Here is a 19,855-nt window from a genome sequence, read left to right as displayed (position 1 = left end):
AGTGATAGAAAAACTAAGGAATGGAACTGCATGTTGAACTCAGGGCTTCTGAGCCCTTATTCCACCTCTAGACCTGCTCACCCTTATCAGATTTTTTTTAAAAGGACTACTTCTTCCACCCTTGATTTTGAAACTCAATTTTCTATGTAGCAGAAATGGCAGAAATAGGGTTTTCTTTAACACCTTCTCACCCACTAAGAAGTTACTCACCTCCTGGCTTTGTGCAGGCTCCAAGTAAATTGACAACGTTGAGATGATGGCCAATATGAATGAGTATCTTCAGCTCTGACATAAGTGCTCTGTGCTCACTATGGGTTGCCCCTTCTGCAGAGGTAAAACAACACAGATCAGGAGCAGCACAGACAGGAAGGTTCTGCCCTCCTCCCCATTCTCTTCTCTTCTTTATCTGGCCCATCTAGTGAGAAGCCTTATTGGCTGGTAGCCAGGGCCAGCTATGCTGCAGGACACTGATGAAAACTAGGCACGTGCCTGACAGGGTTGAGTTTGCTCTGCTTTTAAACGTTTCCCAAAGCTTGCAGAGGGCAGTACCTGAGAACAGGGACACAAACAATTCAGGGTAGCAAACACCTTTTTTCCTACAGATCTTTTGAGCAGTTTGTACTCTGCTGTTTGACCCTCACAGAAACATTGTCCCATAGTCGTTGCTAGGGTCTATGCTAAGGGTCCAATGGGTCCACAGGCTGGGGGAGATAGAGCCAGGGCCAAACATGCCTGCAGCCTCACAAAAGCCTGGAGATATGGCTGGTGTTCTCATCACCCAGATATAGAAAGGGAAGAGGAAAGAGCTGAAGCAGTGGGGAGAGAGGGGCAGAGGAGGCAGCTCTCTGCTGGTTGCCTGAGCACTGAGAAGCTGGAGGGACAGGGCTTTCCAATTTTTACTGACAGTACGGCATGTTCATCCCATTGCAATGAGTCTGCAACAGCGCTTGCCTGTGCTTCTGACTGCTCACACCATACCATCAGAAATCCCTTGTCTTTTTCATCCTTCTTCCAATACAGCACAGGGTGGAATACAGCCCCCAGGTGCTGGCAGACCCATTTTGCTGTCCCAGTTATGTCTTTTTTTAGGAATAATGTGCATGGAAACCGTACATTTCAACATTTCTATGGTAAATGTGAGGCAGTATAATATGATTTAAAGTGAAGAGAAAGCTATTCCAAACTACAGCTCATTTTGGAGCGTGCCTAAGCCATTGTCTTGAGACTTGCAGAAAGCTCCCTACCAAGATGCATAAGGCAAAAATGGACACAAAATTGATTGCAGGAGCAACTTTGTCTTCTGAACCTGAGTAGAACTATAAAGCAATGGCTATGAAACCACAGTCACAGTGCTCCAGTTATTTGTGAGGAAAAGGCATGTACTTCCCCTAATCATTGCTTCATGATAACAACTGTTAGGCTAAACTTGTATAACCACTGGTTTTGATTTTTTTTTTATCTACTGATTAGAGTGTTGACAATTATCCCTATATTGTGTATTCAAGGTAAAGTTTTAGTCATTTTTTTTACCTTTAAGCATTTTGACGGCCACTGTTTTGCAGGTAGCAGTTTTGTCAATCCCAAATGCATCTGCTTCTATGACCTGGCCAAAAGCTCCACGCCCAAGAGGTTTACCTTGAAGTGAGAACACAAACACATTTGCTTGGCACAGCGGGCAAAAGATGTAGAATAAAAAGCAACTCCAAACTGAGTTCATGTATCAGAAATTAACAGAGATCTTATAATATAGAAAGGATGCATCATATTCTATGGGTACACAGAGTTCACCTGGGGCAGCCCCATGGCAAGCCAGCACCTGAAACAGCCCCCAGCATAGGGCTGGCTGCAGTATCACTAAATGGTTCATGCAGTGAAGACACACCTAGCTTCAGCCGGTCTCTGGGAAACTCCCACTTGCTGGCATCATATGGGAGCCGTTCGCAGTGCTCGTCTATAGGGACTTCATCAGGATCCATGATGATTGACAAGTAGCCAGTCTTCATGTCCCCTCCGTTGGCCTGGAAAATGGTATTAGTTGCAGTTGCACAGATTTTTTTGCTGGCAATGTACAGGCAAAGTGCCATTTAATCACTTTGTAGTGTTTCATTAGTTCCCAGAAATGCCAGGCTACCATTTCCCTACGCCATGTCATCATGAGTGTGATCACTGTTAATTACTTGCACTTTTCTTTTCTTTTTCTTTTTTCTTTTTTTTTTTTTTTTTTAATAAACAAAATCAAATGAAACATTTTTTCTCTTGCAAGGGCCTGTTCAATTAAAAACAAATTTCTGTGCCCTGGGTTCCAGGCAAGAATGTTATGGCATGGAGTGAAAAAATGTGTCTGTTGATTTTAGAACAATGGAAAGAAGCAACACAAAAGGCCTCAAGTCAGCTCTCATTTGTCATGCAAGACCAGTGCTGATAGGACAGTATGAGAATTTTTTCATTACCCGCTTAACGGTTCGGAGGATGATTACAAGAAGCAACCAGAAGAACATGGCAATCACTGCAGTGCCAACGAGGATAATGAGCTCCAGATTTGTTTTCTCTTCAGCGCCTGGGAAGAAATAAATGAATATTTGAGTGATAGTTGGAAGCATATTTGCTTTGTTCATTCATTAAAGTAAAGAATGGAGGTCCTTGTTCAGAAGGTTCGTTTTAAAAGTGCAACATGGAGCAAGGAAACGAAAGCAAAACAAAATAAAAAGCTTGGCGGGTTATGTAGGAATATTACGGTTTCATGCTGTTTTGCACATCGCCCAATTTCTCAGCATCAACTTTGTTTCAAGGACAGTGTCTGGACCCTTGGCAATTATAAAAAAGTAAAATCTCACATTTTGAAAAGAAATAATTGTTTTAAAATACCCAAAATTAATTACTCTTTCTCCAGAAACCAAAAAGCACCCCCATCATATAGTAAATAAAGTGCTGTGAGAATGACCCAGAGAACAATCTCTCCCTTGTCTCTTGACATGATTCAGCTGGGGCATGAAAAAATGTGGTTCTACAAGAACACATGATAATAAGGTCTTATTTACAATGTCTCTTTTCCAGTAAAATAGTTGCCAGCAGACACCACTTGAACATCTATTAGTGCAAAGAGGCAGCTCTCTTCGTCAGCTCGTTTGCCACATCATGCTCCTGTACTTCATCCTTTGCACCATACAGATTTTTCTACACAGTAGCACACTCCATTGCACAACCTCAATGAGCTGCACTATAAATTTCTTGGAGTGAAACAGTATGTCCTACACAGATTTCTGACTTTTACAGATGCACCTCAGCCATATTTACCACGTCAGCTGTAGATATTTTCCACCCCATCTAAACATTTTTCTAACATCTTAATATCCTAAAGGGACCTACAAGAATAACAGGATACTGCTTTAATTACCTTAACAGAATAGATCAATCACCCTGACTTATAAGATTGTGAAGGGTTCACTGACTAATTATGCAAATGTACTAATATCAAGGGCAAGGAGCTTTTTGTTTGAGGCTTCTCATTGCACCTCTTAGTGGAAAGCCCACTGTGGTTCCAGCTACTCAGACTGCAGACTAACCTCTTGGTAAGAATTATTGCATATCATTGTAAATTGCACTGTGTTGTGCCACAATAGGACTGGACCAGGTAAGACATGGGTCTTGCAAATGCTGCTTTCAGAGCCTGGTGGACTAAGGCTGGAACCCCCTAAATCAAAAGCACTACATGTTTCTATCACTGAAATGGGATAACAACCACAATAGACTGCACAAAGTCTTCACAGTTTTTCTTAGATGCTGTGAGAGCAATTATATAGTTTGGAAAAGTACAACATACTGTGTTAAAAAACAGTATGACAATTATGTTACCAAGACAACAGAGATGTCCCAGTATATCTGCAGGTTTAAGTAGACTCTATTGTACAGGTTTGCATGTAATACAGACTGACAGAGTTTTCTTTGCAACCAGAAGTCGGATGGATTCAGCTTTTGTTGAAAAGCACTAAATAATATGGTGTAGAAAAAAAGCACCAACCTCAACAGCTGGGTTTATGACAGCTACGACAGCACCCAATTTGAGCTCGATAGGAATGGTCAGGACTCTTCACAAATTTAATTGTGTATTTTCAGATCTCCCATCAGGATAGCCAGTAGATTTTCCTTTTACTTATTCTAAAGATTTCATGCACAGTCTAGAAAGAAGCTAACACTAACCTTCCACTGAGAAAAAAGCCACTGCTTTACTGCATCCAAGGATGTTGCATGCAAGGCAGGTATATAGCCCTCCATCTTCTTTCCTCACTCGACGTATGGTTAGTGTTTTGTTTCCATCTTTCAAAACAATACCTGGAAAAAAAATCATGATTCTTAGTTCTTTTTATGCCATTTTTCTGGCAGTTTTTGTTAAAAATTCAAAATTAAACTTTCCATGGTGAAAATCAGCAGTGAGTCCCATGAAGGAAAGCCTTTAAATGATAATAGCAAAGGAGCAATCCTCACCTGAATCTTCCACAAGGGTCTCATTATTTTTAAACCACGTGATAATTGGAGGAGGAATGCCATTCACTGTACATGACACTTCTATAGTTTCACCAATGTTTGTTGTTTGATTTTCCAGATTTCCTACGAGTGTGGGTGCCGTGGGTTCTGTTGGTTTACAAATACAGTAAAATTACAGACCATTAAAGAAAACATCCAGATCATAGTTAAACTTCCACATGACATGAAAAAAACATAATAGCCAAGAAAATTTCAACAGTGTTTGAAATTTGTTGAAATTTGCTCTAATGGGTTTGGAACTGCTTAGATTGCTGAAGGAAGAAGGAATAGTTGAGAAATTGCTTCCTTCACATTTCTATTTCCAGGGCCATTACAAGAGGTCTGATACTGTTGATCCATTAAATGTCCATTCAGGACAGGCCATGAACATGCATAATCAACCTAGACATTTAGGTCCCAAAGCAAAGTCATCACTATTTGTGTAAAGCTGATTGATTATCATCTCGCATTGCTTGCGCCTGAATACCAGTATCACTTCATGGCAGTTTTAAACTATAGACACTGCTTCAGACTCAAGAGTCAGTGACACAAAGCAGTAGCATTAATGATATGAATGCACACATGCATGTAGAGCTACAGACCAAAATGTGTTTTGAAAAGTAAAGTTGAGGAGTCATTGAGCTAAACACATGCCATTGTTTGCGCAGAAACCAAACTCACTGTGCACAGCACAGTGGCTCGGTCAGGGTTTCCTCACTGGTACTTATGAAATAGTCCCTGCTGCCTGGACAAGCCCCAGAGGTCCATGTTACAATGACAGTCTAACTCTATTTAACAAACTGAGTGCACCATAAAGCAAACACATGCAAAGGTTGAAGATACCAAAAACTAACACTACTGCAGTTATTTTCATACACAGCCGCTCATTTTGGTTCACAGTAAGAGATCCCTACCTTGAACAGTGAGGTGCTTCACCAGGCAGTGCTGTGTTTTAGCCTTTTTGTCCTGAGCAATGCAAACGTAGTCCCCTCCATCTTGGAGGGAGATGTTACGAAGGATGAGCTCTAAGGTGACATTTTCACCATTGGTATTTGAAACTGTCTCATTCAGCCTCTGGAGAGCATTGAGGTTTTTGCAAACAGGCATGGGCAGCCCTCCAAAGGGAGTCTGTGAAACGTGAGTGCTGAGTTTGTACCATGACAACTTCTCAAAGGTGAATTTATCTGCTGTGCATTGCAAGGACATGTTATCCTTCTCTGTGAGTTGACTCCGGGGCTGGAGACTAATTTCAAGACCCCCTGAAAGTTAAAAAAGTAAAAGAAATCCCTATTTGGTTGCACATTTTGTGGTTAACATTAACTTGAAAAAGTAATTTTGGAAATATGTCCTTTTTGTCATGCTATCTAGTTGTAAATGAGGAAAAGAAACACTGAAAAAATCAGTCAGTCAACTAATCAATTATCTAAGGAGTACAATCTCATTAAAAGCAATACATTTCAAATAGATCAAAGGAAGGCCTGTGTAATGAATAAAGTTACTCTTCCCATAGAAACTTACAGCAACCAAAGACAATTCTTAGCACTATCGTATGGTTCACTTTTAGATTTGGATTAAAATAAATTTTGGCATGTAAATATGGGGACTGATTTTTAAGGACAGAAGCTCTTTGTCACTGGTTTTGGAAATTTTAGTCTTAGCTCTTACAGTCTTTCCTCATTTTGTGACACTACCGTGATTTCTCTGTGGCTCTTTTAAGTGACTGCAAAAGCCCAGCAGTAATCACTCTTGGGAAAACAGTGCCCATCTTGCATCATTTTCACAGGACCGCCACTCCACTGATGCCAGTAGAACTAAACACTTGGCTCAAATTAAGCAGTGACTTTAAAGGCTGCCTAAAGAAAACATTAGGAAAACCTAAAATCCTACAGAACTAAAGGATTTTATAAAGGACAAGAAAAAACAGCACTGAAGTGCCTTTCATTAGTAAAATAGATGGACATTAATTTAACATGGTTGTCCTCAACAGGGTACACTTACTGGTCACATGGAAGGAGATCACTCTCTCACTTGACCCAGCCCTGTTCGTAGCCATACATCTGTACAAAGCAGATACATTTGCTGCTTGAATCGTGAGGGTGCTCACAGTCTGAAAAAGAACAATCAAGCAATTTCATACTATATCCATGCTCAAGTATGCCTGATTACCCCAACAGCTCAGCAAAGGGCTCTGCAGGTATCTGCACAACCAAAAATCCTTCCAAAGCACAAATCCAAGACATGGCAGGAGCACAATCCCCTCCTGAAGTTCACATTTTTGTCCTTAAGTGTGTAACAATCAGGCAAAAGAAAACATGAAAAAGCAGCCTGCCAGAAGACGGACTTTGGTATATGTGTTAACAGATGCTGCACTCACAACTTTTTCTGCTCTTCAGTCTCTTAGCTTCTCTCTATTAAAGTTAATTGGCAAGATTAACTCATCTAACTTCAGATCACTAAAAGGTAAGCACTGAAATCTGAGTAAGTTATGTTCCGCAATGGAGACTCACTTCAGGTCAGTGTCCAAAGGATTTGAAAGAGTGTATCTCTGCCTCTTGGCTTTAGTAGGAGCTTGCAGGACTAGCTGAGAGTAGATCCCCAAGTGTAACAATAGGTGAAAAGAGTCTCTAGTGATATATTTCCAGACATGTGGACTGCTGAACAGGGTTAATCATCCCCAACCAACAGAAAATAAAATATGCTAACCTTTGTTTTCCCAGCAATAGTAACAACTCGGTGCTTAATTTCAATCTGATTCCCACCCTTTCTCTCTGAGATCACTTTCCATTTCTTGCATGCATATGGATTGGCTCCTGAGCGACCTTTCCTGAAATACAAGTAGACATATGCATTAGATAAGACAAATGTTTGCCCTTCAAGAGAGTGATTTTGTGTGCTCCTTATAATATGCAGATTTTTGTAAGTCAGATGCATCACTGGCCATACCCTGCATCTGGGAATGTTTCTGGAAACATTTCTATTAAATTGCACCCTATATTCTCAGACCTTCATTCTTTTTAAAATAAGGAGCCCCCAAGCCTAAAGGTGAATTTCCTAATTAATCTGCCTGTGTCAGCTTAATCATGATGCTTGGAGGAAAGCAGCTATTCTGGGAATAAACCTCCATTCATAAATGGATGACTCAAATTGATTTAGTTCAAAGGAAGACAGAGAGACATAGAAATCGCTGAACTCCCTACAAGAATTTCTTGAGGACGGTAGCCATTGTGTAGGAAGCAACCAGGCACCAAAGGAAGAAACTAGTGGAATCATTTTGAAAACAACAACAGGAAAGAAGAATGCTTTTTTTTTTCCTGGGCTTTTTTTTTTTTTTTTTAAAGGAAATCTGGGCTTATGGCAGGCCCAGATAAGAGAAGCTGCGTGAATCTCAGTCAGGCACTCTCTCTATCATTCCACAACATCAATCAGTGCACTTCCTCTGAGATACACTTTCACACAGATAAAGAGTACCATCACACTCAGCACTTGAGTGTAAGAAAAAAACCACCACAAGGACCTGTAATTAGCATAAACAGCAAATTTCCTCTGTTTGAGATAGAGTTTTGGGCCTGCAGCTCACAGGAGTATCTGAGGGGAGGGCACACAAACAGCTGGATTTGAAACCCCATGGAAGTCGAGATGCCCTTCAAGAGAGCATGACAGCAACATTGCAGGCACTGCCCTATCCTCGCTGCGGGTGGTCCTTGCCTCTGCCAACAATGATGACCTTGGCAGAGCCTGCCTGCAACAATCTGCAGATTAAGTACAACAATCTTTTCTTCATTGGCCATTGGGTTTGCTCTGAGTGACAAGCCTGGATAAAGGAGGCACCCAAAAAAACCCCAACCCAACCATCCCTCAAGACCTACATACTCAGCAGAAGATAGCAAGGACTTAGCACTCACTGGGGGCTGAATGTGCACTCCTCCTCCAGCTGCCAGTGCCAGAGGATGGCGGTGGGCGGTGGGACAGCGTAGACAGTGCAGGTGAGCGCCTGCGTCGAGCCGTACTTGTAGGAGTCAACAGAGGCCATCAGCGCGTTCTCACCAATCTGGGGGGGGACTGGAGGACAGAGCAGCAGGTTACACCTCCTGCTAATTACTCCCCAATATGCATGCATTAGATTCATGGTGAATAATTCACACTATGACCCACATCCAAGTGCAACACAGAGCATCTCCAAGGACATGTTGGGAAGCAGTAAACCTGCCCAACACTTTGAGGATCAGGACCTCAACATGCAATACTTAGGATCTCCTATAAAATCTCCCTTCATTACCCCATGGTTAAAAATGCAGTCCCTGGACTCTCACCACCATTCTCAACCATTAAATGTATATTATTCCCCAGGTCTGATCCCACTGCATGTAGCCTCACTGCCTTTTTCAAGACCTGCTGTCTTCAAAGCATAGGCTGCTTCCTGGGGAACCGAAAGGAGGAGGTAGAGGAGGAGGAGGAAGGTTGTACAGGGCAGGATAGAAGAGGAGCGATAGCCTGTGTGAGGCAGGAAGGATGGGTGAGGCAGGACTGGGCCAGGATGGAGCAGGGTGGAGGAGGACTCCACCAGCACAACCAGCAAGAAGGGCAGGAAAAGAGCAGGACACAGAGGCAAAGAATAATATACAGAAAAAAAACCTCAAAACAAAACAAAACATACAAAGTATCATCCCAACACCAATACCAGGAATCTGCAGCCCCTTGCCTGGCACATCCTCGAGCCGGGAGAGATGGGCCACCTCTGCCCTCCCAGGGCCGAGGTTCAAGTGCTGTTCTTTGGCACTTAAATCTTCACAGCTATGGGATGAATTTAAGCCTAGGGATGGTAGTATACCACATCCACATGTGAAAGAGAGTCACCTCTTTGGTATTCCACTTACCATTCACTAGCAGGGCAAACGTGTGTCTTTTCTGCATCTTGTTAACAGGGTTTGTAAGGACGACTGTGTAATTCCCAGCATCCCTTTCAGTTGCTGCAGTGATCACTAACGTGTATCCAAGTTTAACTGTATGATTTGCATTGATGGCTTTTCCATTTTTATACCTGAAGAAAATACAGAGTGCTTTGAATATTTAAAGACTTACTTTAACTAAGAATAGCTCAGTTTCTCAAACACATTATATGCCAGTTCTTACCATTTAGCCTCTGGTGAAGGATATCCTTTAAACTTTACAGGAATTTTGACTGTGTCACCTAGCCTTGTCTCAATCACATTCTCCATTCTCTCCAGATGAATAAAAGGACTTTCTGGAGAGAAAAAAAAATAAAAAAGAATTAAACTAGATGGTCTTTCCACATGGACAAAAGTGTAAGTGCTTTCCATTTGGGTTAGCACTTAACAGGAGATGACAAATAGAAGCTAGTGACAAGATGTCACTGGTAAAGCACAGTTGGCTCCAAACTGGACTCTGAAAAGATACCACTGTGAAAACTTAGTCCTTTCCTTCACACAGAGGAACAGACCAGTTCCCCCACCAAGAAGCTCTGGAAAGCAGAGACAAGACTCAGCTCTCAGCTCTGTCAGCTGTCAGACCTAGTGTCAGACCTGTATACACATACACAGATATATCATGAAACTCTCTCAATATACTCATCCCAGGAAATCAGAGTATTCAAAACTACAGTGTGATAAAGTTAAATACTTTCAGCCTCTTTTCAAGTATGTATTTGAACCACTACAGTCACAGACAATTTTGAAATTATTTACATTACTTGGCATAAGTTATAAACTTTGTGGGTCCCTTCCAACTCAGAATATTCTGTGAATATCTGTGAACTTCCATTCAGACTAAGGCAGTGATTAGCCTTTCGACTCGATTACCCTTTTGACTACGATCTAGGATGGTACAGACTTAGTATCTGCTACACTCAGTATAGCACATAATTTCATTTTGGCTCCTGAACAGAAACAAAGAACTCAGGAGAAAATTCAGTATCTCTTGAACCACTGTGCCCATAATAATTTTGGAAGTTTTTTATTTTTTTTTTAAAAGGGCCATTAATATTCTGGCCCCGGAATCACAACCTCTGGAAAAAAAGTCTCCGCCAAAATATAAACCTCTTTGTCCGACTCAGTGATTAAATATGAGCCATTCTCTTGCTGGCAATTTTTTTTTCTAGAAGAAAGCCAATGGAGCTGCTGGTGCCGTGCCCAACAGGGGCTTGAGAAAAGGCTGTAGGATGTGGCCTCGTACTTATCTATGCACTTAGCCAAAGTTGTTTCCTTTGCATCATTTCCGTATGACCAAAACTCCATTTGATTCATCTATTCATAATGTAAAAGCTGTAAGTTTTATTTTCCTAGCTTCATTCATGCTGACCCAGACTCTTGTCTTGCAGAGCCACCAAAATCTAGCTTAAGGTCACCGACAGTGAGAACAGGCAGCCCTTATACAAAGCCACCTACACAAATTCAGCTTTACAGAACCTTAAGAGGGTCAACACTGAAGAAGATCAGAGTCTTACATCAGTTTATTTTACTGCCCACTTTTCAATGGGATTCTACAGCTTTCAGTAACATACAGCATCCTTTAAAATCTTATTAGCTAAGCTTGTAGTATAAAAATAATCCCATAGCAGTTGCAAGACAAAATACTGTAGCTGTAGTTTGGTTCATTTCAGTCATTAGATTCATCACCAAAATGCCTTCTGCATTCCAGTAATCAATCCTGAATCTGAAACAACAAACAAAACTGAAGATGTCATACCATGGATAATGAAGTCACTGCTGTTTTTCATGTTCATACGACCACTGGATGCTGCGCAAGTGTATCGACCTTTGTCGCTTAAGGACACACTGTCAATGGTAAGGGTGCTTACAAACTTCTTTATTTCTCCTGCAGTGGTTTTTACATCCCTAATAGTGGCACGTTTTTCCTGTAATAAATAAAAGACAGAGGTGTTTGGAAATGTCATTGTTATTCCTTCTGCCACCTTTTGCACACTTGTATACACCAGCAATTTCTTTGTGTATTATCACCTGCTTTGTCAACTTTTTAAAGGGAAAGTGACATTATGTCTAAATCAAATTTCGTTGTGATGGGGGCACGTCTAAGTTATTATGACTTTACCTTGATGGAAGGGTAGTCCCATTTAAAATCAATTCCTACATTCAGCTCTGTCCTTACAGTGCAATTGAGAACAAGTTTTTCTCCCACTGCCAGCTCTACTTGGGAGTGGGGGTTCATCGTCAGGTCATAAATTCGGTATCCTAGAGGCAGAAAAAGGCACACAAAAAACATGGGGGTAAGAAGAGGTTTCTTTATGGCACTCAGCACCAAATTTCCCAGATGAATTCATCAAAACTCCCACTGAAACCCCAGCTACAAAAAAGCTCCTCAGTGCCCCAGTGCATCATGATGATGGGTGTAAAAAAGAGCCTGAAGAAAAGGGATGCGCCCACCCTGAGCATTTCTCAGCTGAGAGCCTGTGAGACAGCAACACAACAGGATGTATACACTTGGCCAGAGCCCCACCAGTGGTGGGAGCAGGGGGGGAACTGTGACACACACAGTTCCTCTGCTTTAGACACATTCTTCTTATCCTTGTGAGACCTAAAACTAAAGGAGATATATACCCATTCCCCGCAGTAAGCAGGAACTTTATATAAAATAACAGTTGGGCATTCACAAAATTATCTAAAATTTACTTTGTACAATAAAATATTTAAAATATTTCAAAACAGAATATTCTAAATGCAGAAATTCTACAGATTCTGAATTTGGTCCAGGTTAGAGTGGGGACTTGTGAATTTGTTAGAGAAGTAAGCACCTGCCACGCAGGGTAAAGAGGGGTGGGCTGCTATGCCTTCCTGACAAGGCAGGTAAGACTGCCTTGGTGCCATTTGGACACTTGAAATGGTCACTGTGTCCTCAGCTAAAAGAGAAATAGCTGTTGAGTTTCAGCTCAGGCTTAAGCCTCCACAGAATCATTGTGTTATTTCTAGGTTTTGATGAGCAACTGACAAAATACACCAGGAGAGCACAAACTCCTGTGAGAGTTGGGACACAGGTCTTTAAGGAGACAAGACAACCTAGCCCTTAATGCGACCTTCAGATCCCCCCTTCCCTTGGTACTCCCTCAGAGCAATTTCTTTCCATCTGCTGCTGATGGATGCTTGCCTCCAGTTCCCTTCAACTATGACTTAAATTCTGGATAAGTGATTTTAGGAAACAGGCTTGCATTGTCAGAAAAAAAAACCCAAACCATTAAAATCCCTGACATCTATGTAAAATACTAAAAATAGAAGCACTTTTCCCAACAATCAACCAGAAAGAACACAATACATTGCATTTAAAAGAAAAGTAATATATATCTCAACATCCATTTTGCATTAGCTGCATTGTCAGTATTGAATAATCTAGTGTCCAAGTGGATGTAATTGGTTCAGTATGCTGTAGCAAGAAAAAGAACATTGGCTACAGAGAAATAAAAACTTTGGCTTACCTACAACTGCGACTATGTATATCACAGACTGGTAGCTTTCATCATCTATTTTAGCTTCACAGAAGACCATGCCCGCATAGTTGATTAAATGACTGGGTATAGTGAAGCCTTTTTTATTATTCCACGAAATGGATTTACCATCAGGAACAAATATCTTTTCTGGATATTTCTGTTTGAAATGTTGATAAAATACATAGTCAGATTTCACAAATCAAACAACCCTGAATTTTCACCTCCAATATTTTCCATAACGGCAGGGTCCCCCCTTTAACATCCTAGCTCAGGCAATCGGTACGCACTTTGAGAGCACAAGTACAGTTACAGCACTCATCTTGTAACCATAGGCTGTAAAATTCCCAAGGATGGAAAGAAGTTTTTATGAAATGTACTTATACTTCAAGCAATGTATTTATGCCACAATGATTTCAACTAACTTTTGAAAAAATAACAAGCTTTTTCCTTACCGCATGTAGAGATACATTGAGATTTGATACAGTTCCAAGGCACGGCACTACCACAGTTTTATTCTTAGTGATGTACACAATGCCAAGCTGATCACTAACTGAAGTCACAAATGGTGATCTGTAATCTAGAAGAATATTCAACTGATAAATGGATTTATTTGTCACATGATCATGGAGGAAATTTTTCCAGTTTTGTTCTTTCCCTGTGCATTTTTTCTCAAATCACTTTATGTGATGAAACACTGAAGTAATGAGACTAAATGAGGAGTACATATTTTGATAGATACCCCACCCCCCAGATTTAGAATATCGTTATTCTCAAAATGGTTATCAGCAGCAGTGCACACTTTGGAAAATGGCTTCCTGCCACTGCAGTCCTTTTGCCAACAAAAAACTGATTTACCCTAGCATGACTTTCCTTGCATAAGTATTACAGGAAATATCAGTTAAAAGTAGTGACATGTTACATTGGCTCCCCTGATGGCAGCATCCTTTTCACAGTCAGACAAAAAAAAATTACCTTCATGATATAAAACAAGGCAACTCATGTACATAATAACATCTCATTTCTCAAAATGGTAATTTTAAGTTAACAATAAAAAGAAAACAGGACACATATGGAAATGAGGGTGAAGCCATCAGTGCAAAAAAGGCAGATGCCTCAGTGGACACATGTACTGAAGCTGACTCCAGTATAACTGGAGGCTTTTCAGTGTCTGTGACACTCAGTTGCGTCGCTGCCAACAAAACTGAGTTTGAAAACTGAGCTCTTACAGCCTAAATAGATTTTACCACCACAGTCAGCAAATGTATGGAAGTTTATGTTTTGAGGTTTGGGTGGTTTTTTGAGGCTTTTTAATGGTATCAGTACAAACTGTAAATAGGATTGGATCTGCCAGTTTTAACAAATGTAGAATCTCTGTAATCCTATCTCATATGAAACTCCTGCTCAGGTCAGTAATAGCTCTGCTTTCATGAGGACGGGCTCAGAGCTCAGTGGAGATATGTATGCTAAATTCTGGGTGAGGGAGAATAGCAGACCATGTACTGCATATGGCAGGTCAGTTCAAAATTATAGGTACAAAGGTTTTTGTGTTGAGGGCAACTAGCATACTGACATTTAATTACTCAACATGAAAACAAGGAAAAAGTTTCACAGAATCAAAAATTCTAGAATTAATAAATTCTAGCATCAAAACTGTTTTGAGACACTTGATATCCATTTTTTCTCTTGAAGTTAGGGAAAGAGACACCTGAGAGCTGTGTAAGCACTTACCTTGAACATAAACATAAATGGTTGTAGCTGCCTGATTGTCCCTGTAAAGGCATCTGTAGTCCCCTGTGTCATTGCCAATGACTTTGAGAAGAGTAAGTGTCTTGCAGTAGGGGCCATCACTGCAGTCTGTCACAGAGATACGCTTCTCAGCACTGCTCTGGTTGTTTGGCCAGGACCACTCCAGTGGTCTCTGACCGCTGGGAAAGCAAATGTTAGAGGAGCATACGTATGTGATAAGTGCCAGTACTGATGTCTGGGTGGTGAACTCCAGCCCCACTAGTCGCTATGGAGAGGAACAGACTTCACCCCGTCACGCAGAGCATCAAGCCACGTAGAATACATTCACATACTCGACCTATTGTTAATAGCTATAAGGAAGCTTCTGAAAATTTGCATTCTGATGAATCTAAGTGACAAAGCATCCAAAAGAGAGCATCGAGAGCATGGCTCACCAGCGGGCTCTGCAAGGACCCAGCTGATGCTTCCTCCTCCCAACTACCCTGCACTCCCCAGCTCTCTCTTGCTGCAACCCTCAGACAATTTCTAAAGCCTGTCAGGGAAAAGTGAGGCAGGGGCACAAAGGGAATGGGGAGAAACAGGAGTATTGACAGGGAAGAGATCACATCATCTGTGATCCTGCACAAAAACTCTCTACATAAACTACCAATCATCAAAATCATGTTAAATAGATTTGTCCTTACCTGCAAGTAATATTTAGTGTGTCATTTGCGGTTATTGTGAGGACATCTTTTTGGATGTTAAGGGTTGGTTGATCCAGAGAAATAAATAAACCTGCAAAAACATGTATGAAACCCATTAAATAAACCAAATAAACAAAGTAAATGGTACTCAATCAGAAAAGTATTATATCTAGGAATATGCTGCATGTTTTAAGTGGACACTTTCACATCAGCTACTTAGCAGTGAAGGGTAAATAATGACTTTTCACACATCCCAAAAAGTTCAAAAACTCTGTCATAACAGGAAGCAAAGGCAGATGGTCAGGAGTTAGCTGGAGAGCACTACAATTCAGCCAGCCAGGGTGGAGTTCCTGTTTTCTTGCATTGCCAACTTCAAGGTCTAACAGGAGGATGTGGGACATTGAAACGAAGTGAACCTTCATCTGATGATCTCACTCCCCTGGGGATTACCAACTTTTCTTATAATAAATTGAATATACTTTAGTCCTTTGAGACTGTTGATCAATGAATTATGTGAAGAAACTATTTTAAAGTTTGTCACAAATTCGAGATCCCATGATCTTCTAAAGTTATTTCTTTCCTCCTGAGCAGTTAGGTAAAAATCTATTACTACCAGACTATTAGCACAAGGGCTTGCATCGTACACACCCAGAGGCACTGGCGCTTGTGAGAGCTGTGATCTGGGTGGTAGTGCTTGCACTGAGGCACCAGCCCAGCCTCTGGAACATCTGGGAGTACCACAAGGAGAGCCTTTCAGTCCGCCCTGGCTGCTCCCATCACCAGGGCAAGCCGGCAGCCCCAACTGGGACAGCTCGACCGGCTACAACGGGCAGAAAACGCGCGGCCAGACCGCGACCTTGCCTACTTCGCTAGGATTTCCCCGTGCTTTAATCACTTGCATTCCGAGCAGGTTCTTCGCTGATGACGGGTTTCCCGCGTTTGGCTTCAGGGACATTTCGCTCTCGGAAACGACAGCTGATGCCGAAGCCAAGAGAGTAGAACACTATGCCATGGCAGGCAGTTCTCTCCGGCGAGCCAGTACCAGCCGGCCGGACAGGAGAGACCAAGAGGACAGGACAGGAGAGGTCGGCAAGCCCGCAGCCAGGGACGTCCCGTCCCACCCGGGGCTCGCACTGCCTCATCCGCTCAACCAGCCCTCACAACCCCACGGGAAACCCGCACCCACGCCGCTCTCGGCACCCGCTCGTCTCCCCGATCCCACTCCTCGGGGTCCCGTGGGGCTGCCGGACCCCAGCGGCTGCCCGACACACGGGACCGCGGGGCTCCCCGAGGGCTTACCGGGAGCCAGGCACAGCAGGACCGCCAGCAGCCGCGCCGCACCGAGCTCCATCCCGCGGCCGCCGGGGCTGCGAGGCGCAAAGCGAACCCTCCGCCCGACGGCAGCCGAGCCGAGCCGAGCCGAGCCGAGCCAAACTACTCCTCTCCGCTCGCCCCGCACGGCTCGGGGGATGCGGGACCCCGGGGAGCGGCGCCGCCCCTCTTGTGCCCAGGGCGGGGCCCGGGGCGAGGCCCCGCCCACCCCACCGTGGCCCCGCCCCCTCGGTCCTCACGGCGCATCCCGCCGGAGATGCCCTGGTTTGGAGGGGCCCCGGGAGCTTTCCCTCCTCCCTGTTCGGCGGCAAGAGAGCCTCAACACTGAAATTCAGGGTCACCTGGTGCTTCGTCGTGCGTTTTTGGAGTTTCTTAAAATCCCCTCAATAGAAAAGATCCCCAATGCCAGCCCCATGGGGCACTGTCGGTGGGACACAGTCATCTTCCTGCTGGTAGCGACTTCATCCCACCGGGTTTGTCAGACGGTGTCAGTGCTGAGTCCGCAAAATGGGAGTCTTCTAATCATGTAGCATGTACCCATCACCCTAACTGGCCACATCTCAGTTGATGGGATCCAACAACTGCCTGCAAAAGTCACCCTTCCCACCCCCCAGCACATCCTGCTTTCTGTGGGATGCTCCCCATGTCAGTATCCATTCCCATCTCATACCAAATGTTGGCTTTGTTTTACTAAAATGAGCCCCCCCAACTGGAACTATACCTTTTAATCAAAATTACTAACCAGTGACTGTTACAGAGAAGTTTGTGGGATTGTCCTTCAGGAAAAATAAACACATGGTTATTAATTCATTATCCATACACATAACTGCAAAGCCTCTGGGAGAAATAAATACATCTGCAAAGAGAGATGCATAGCTAAACAGGTAGACAATCAGGTAAATAGAAACACACAGCTGCATACATAACTATGTACACATATACATATATGTATTTTTATATGCTACCTTTTTCCTCTTTCCCTGCAAATCTGCATGGGAGCTTGTCCCCAGATGACTAAGTTAATGAAGCAGTGATTTTATTTTGCATGCAATGCAATTCCAGCTGTTTTACCGTACTGGTGGTTGAGTGTAATTTCCTTTGAAATTACACCCTTGTTGCTCACAGAAAGATATAGGGAGTGGGAGAAGCCAAGTTTTTCCCAGGGATCCAATAAAATCCATAGAAAGTCAAAGAAGACTCATGATTCAAGAGGCAAGTCAACACTATGCAAATAAAATGTGTACTTGTTATTCTTATGAGCTCCTAAACCAGAATATTGGGAGCCTTCATTAATATCCCCATATCCATTGTACTACAGGTCAGGTCATTGGTATTTCTAAGTGATTTTGGGAACTCTGGCAGTGAGTTCAACAACTGACCTTTGCTGAGACTAGGCTGCACATAGGGTTTCTGTGCTAATGACAAATACCTAGTGAGAACCAAGGGTACCTACTGCTAAAAAAGCCAGTTTTGGTAACTATTTGTGATGATGCTGGTTTCATTGGGTTTGACTACAAAGAGAAAAAAATTTGATAGGGGATGGATGACCTGCAAGAACCGTTTGCCTCAAATGCAGTTGAGCTAGTAAATAAAGAAAATGAAATTATAGGGGTAAGTTGAAAACAATTTACATGAAATTATTAAGGATCTGTAGAACACAGTAAAATCACTGGTAGCTCACTTTAGTGTTTCTGCATTCCTATGTGAGTTTCCAAAATGCAACTGTAGAAAATATGCCACTATATTGGTTTTAACAAGCGTCTTCTGAAATTCAGTCAGATGATGTGCTGCTAGAACTTGCTGCAATACCACTTGGGCTCTGTTTTCATGCACAGTCATTGCTATTAAGTGAGTGTTTTGAAGGGAGGTGGCTGGTTTCATTGTTGAAAATTATTTTGGTGCCTGAGCGTTAAGGGAACAAATACCCACTGTTTGCCCTAAGAATATCTAAGCCAAGATAGATGAATGCTAGACTTCCCCAGGCCCTTTGGCACTTGCCATGTACCCTGCCTCCTTCTGCCCTGCAGTGTTCTGAGGAAGGGAATTAAAGGAGGGAGGCTGACCCCTCAAACACACAAACCTCTTGGCTGGTCAGTGCACACACCGAACTGAGCAGCAGGCAGCAAGGAGTTTTGATGTTGTGACTGTTGGGCATCCACAGAGAACTGCATATTTCAGAAGCACAAAGTGTTTTTAACTCACTGAGTGATCCCGGCGAGATTTCAGAATTTACACCATGTTTCCTAAGTGGGACACAATGCTCCAGTGCTTTGCCTGGCTGTCAGTAAACCTTGTTAACTAGAATAATGCTGCAGGAACTGCTGCTTCACTGTAGTACCAGGGACATGGCCAATAAGAAAAAAAACTTCTTTACACTCCAGATACTTGAATGGGGCCCTGACCCTGTAAACATTTAAGCACAAGAATAACTTTACTCTGGAGTGTCATTCAACAGATGTAGGGCTTTTCATCTGATTCAAATTACTTATATACGTGGTGTTGGTGAGACTAATCCTCTCATAAGATTAAATAAAAACTAGAACCAAGAATCATGGAAAATGGTAGGTGTCTGGGTAAGTGAGAGCTAGAAAAGATGTGAGGTGACTACACCAACACAGGATGTACGATGTCATATGTACTTTGCTACACTGATTTTCCTATTTTGAACCTTGATGAGTCTTTCTCAAGTGGATTGTCACTGGAAGATGCTGTGGGAAACCTCTGAGAGAAAAATCAACCTGAGCACAGAAGAAAGACAGTTACCTAAAATCCAAGTGAAAGATTCATGTTAATTTATGGCTACTGTGATAGCTACAGGATACAGATGCCTGGTTACAAAACCAAAACTCCAGTGATTCAAGGGATGACAGCTTTCTTATCCAGCCTTTTAGGCTGTGATCTCCACCTGGGCATTTGTGTTATCCTTTAGATTTGTAGAATATCTAGTATAGCCCATTTTGCACCAGAGACTATCAGTGCTGAACCATGGGGAGCTAATGAGAGAAGCCAATCATAATAATGTAATTCAGTTAGTACAGGATGGGATTTCCTCCCTCCCCAGAGACAGTTTAAATCTGAAAACAGTATGCAATGGCTTCTAAATCTACCCTAGCCTCTGTCT

General features: G+C 42.5%; 1 protein-coding gene across 1 annotated transcript in view; it reads right to left on the bottom strand.

The window, feature by feature from the left end:
• Positions 1-16,896, bottom strand: part of KDR (kinase insert domain receptor) — a 32,020-nt gene extending 15,124 nt beyond the window's left edge. Inside the window, exons 1-19 of the mRNA XM_064652864.1 lie at positions 16,702-16,896; positions 15,403-15,493; positions 14,702-14,898; positions 13,426-13,550; positions 12,962-13,130; positions 11,587-11,726; positions 11,224-11,392; positions 9,652-9,763; positions 9,396-9,559; positions 8,424-8,580; positions 7,225-7,345; positions 6,520-6,628; positions 5,436-5,780; positions 4,483-4,629; positions 4,198-4,329; positions 2,451-2,557; positions 1,883-2,018; positions 1,531-1,635; positions 211-324 (exon numbers count right to left, since the gene is read on the bottom strand). Coding sequence (XP_064508934.1) covers positions 211-324; positions 1,531-1,635; positions 1,883-2,018; positions 2,451-2,557; positions 4,198-4,329; positions 4,483-4,629; positions 5,436-5,780; positions 6,520-6,628; positions 7,225-7,345; positions 8,424-8,580; positions 9,396-9,559; positions 9,652-9,763; positions 11,224-11,392; positions 11,587-11,726; positions 12,962-13,130; positions 13,426-13,550; positions 14,702-14,898; positions 15,403-15,493; positions 16,702-16,753 — 2,692 coding nt within the window. The 5' untranslated portion in view covers positions 16,754-16,896. The remainder of the gene's footprint in view (positions 1-210; positions 325-1,530; positions 1,636-1,882; positions 2,019-2,450; positions 2,558-4,197; positions 4,330-4,482; positions 4,630-5,435; positions 5,781-6,519; positions 6,629-7,224; positions 7,346-8,423; positions 8,581-9,395; positions 9,560-9,651; positions 9,764-11,223; positions 11,393-11,586; positions 11,727-12,961; positions 13,131-13,425; positions 13,551-14,701; positions 14,899-15,402; positions 15,494-16,701) is intronic.
• Positions 16,897-19,855: the final 2,959 nt, after the last annotated feature.

The sequence above is a fragment of the Pseudopipra pipra genome, chromosome 4, assembly GCF_036250125.1.
Source record: "Pseudopipra pipra isolate bDixPip1 chromosome 4, bDixPip1.hap1, whole genome shotgun sequence".
In the NCBI taxonomy this organism is placed as follows: Eukaryota; Metazoa; Chordata; class Aves; order Passeriformes; family Pipridae; genus Pseudopipra; species Pseudopipra pipra.
The sequence above is the reverse complement of the archived record's forward strand: the minus strand, read 5'-3'. Positions and strand labels throughout refer to the sequence as shown.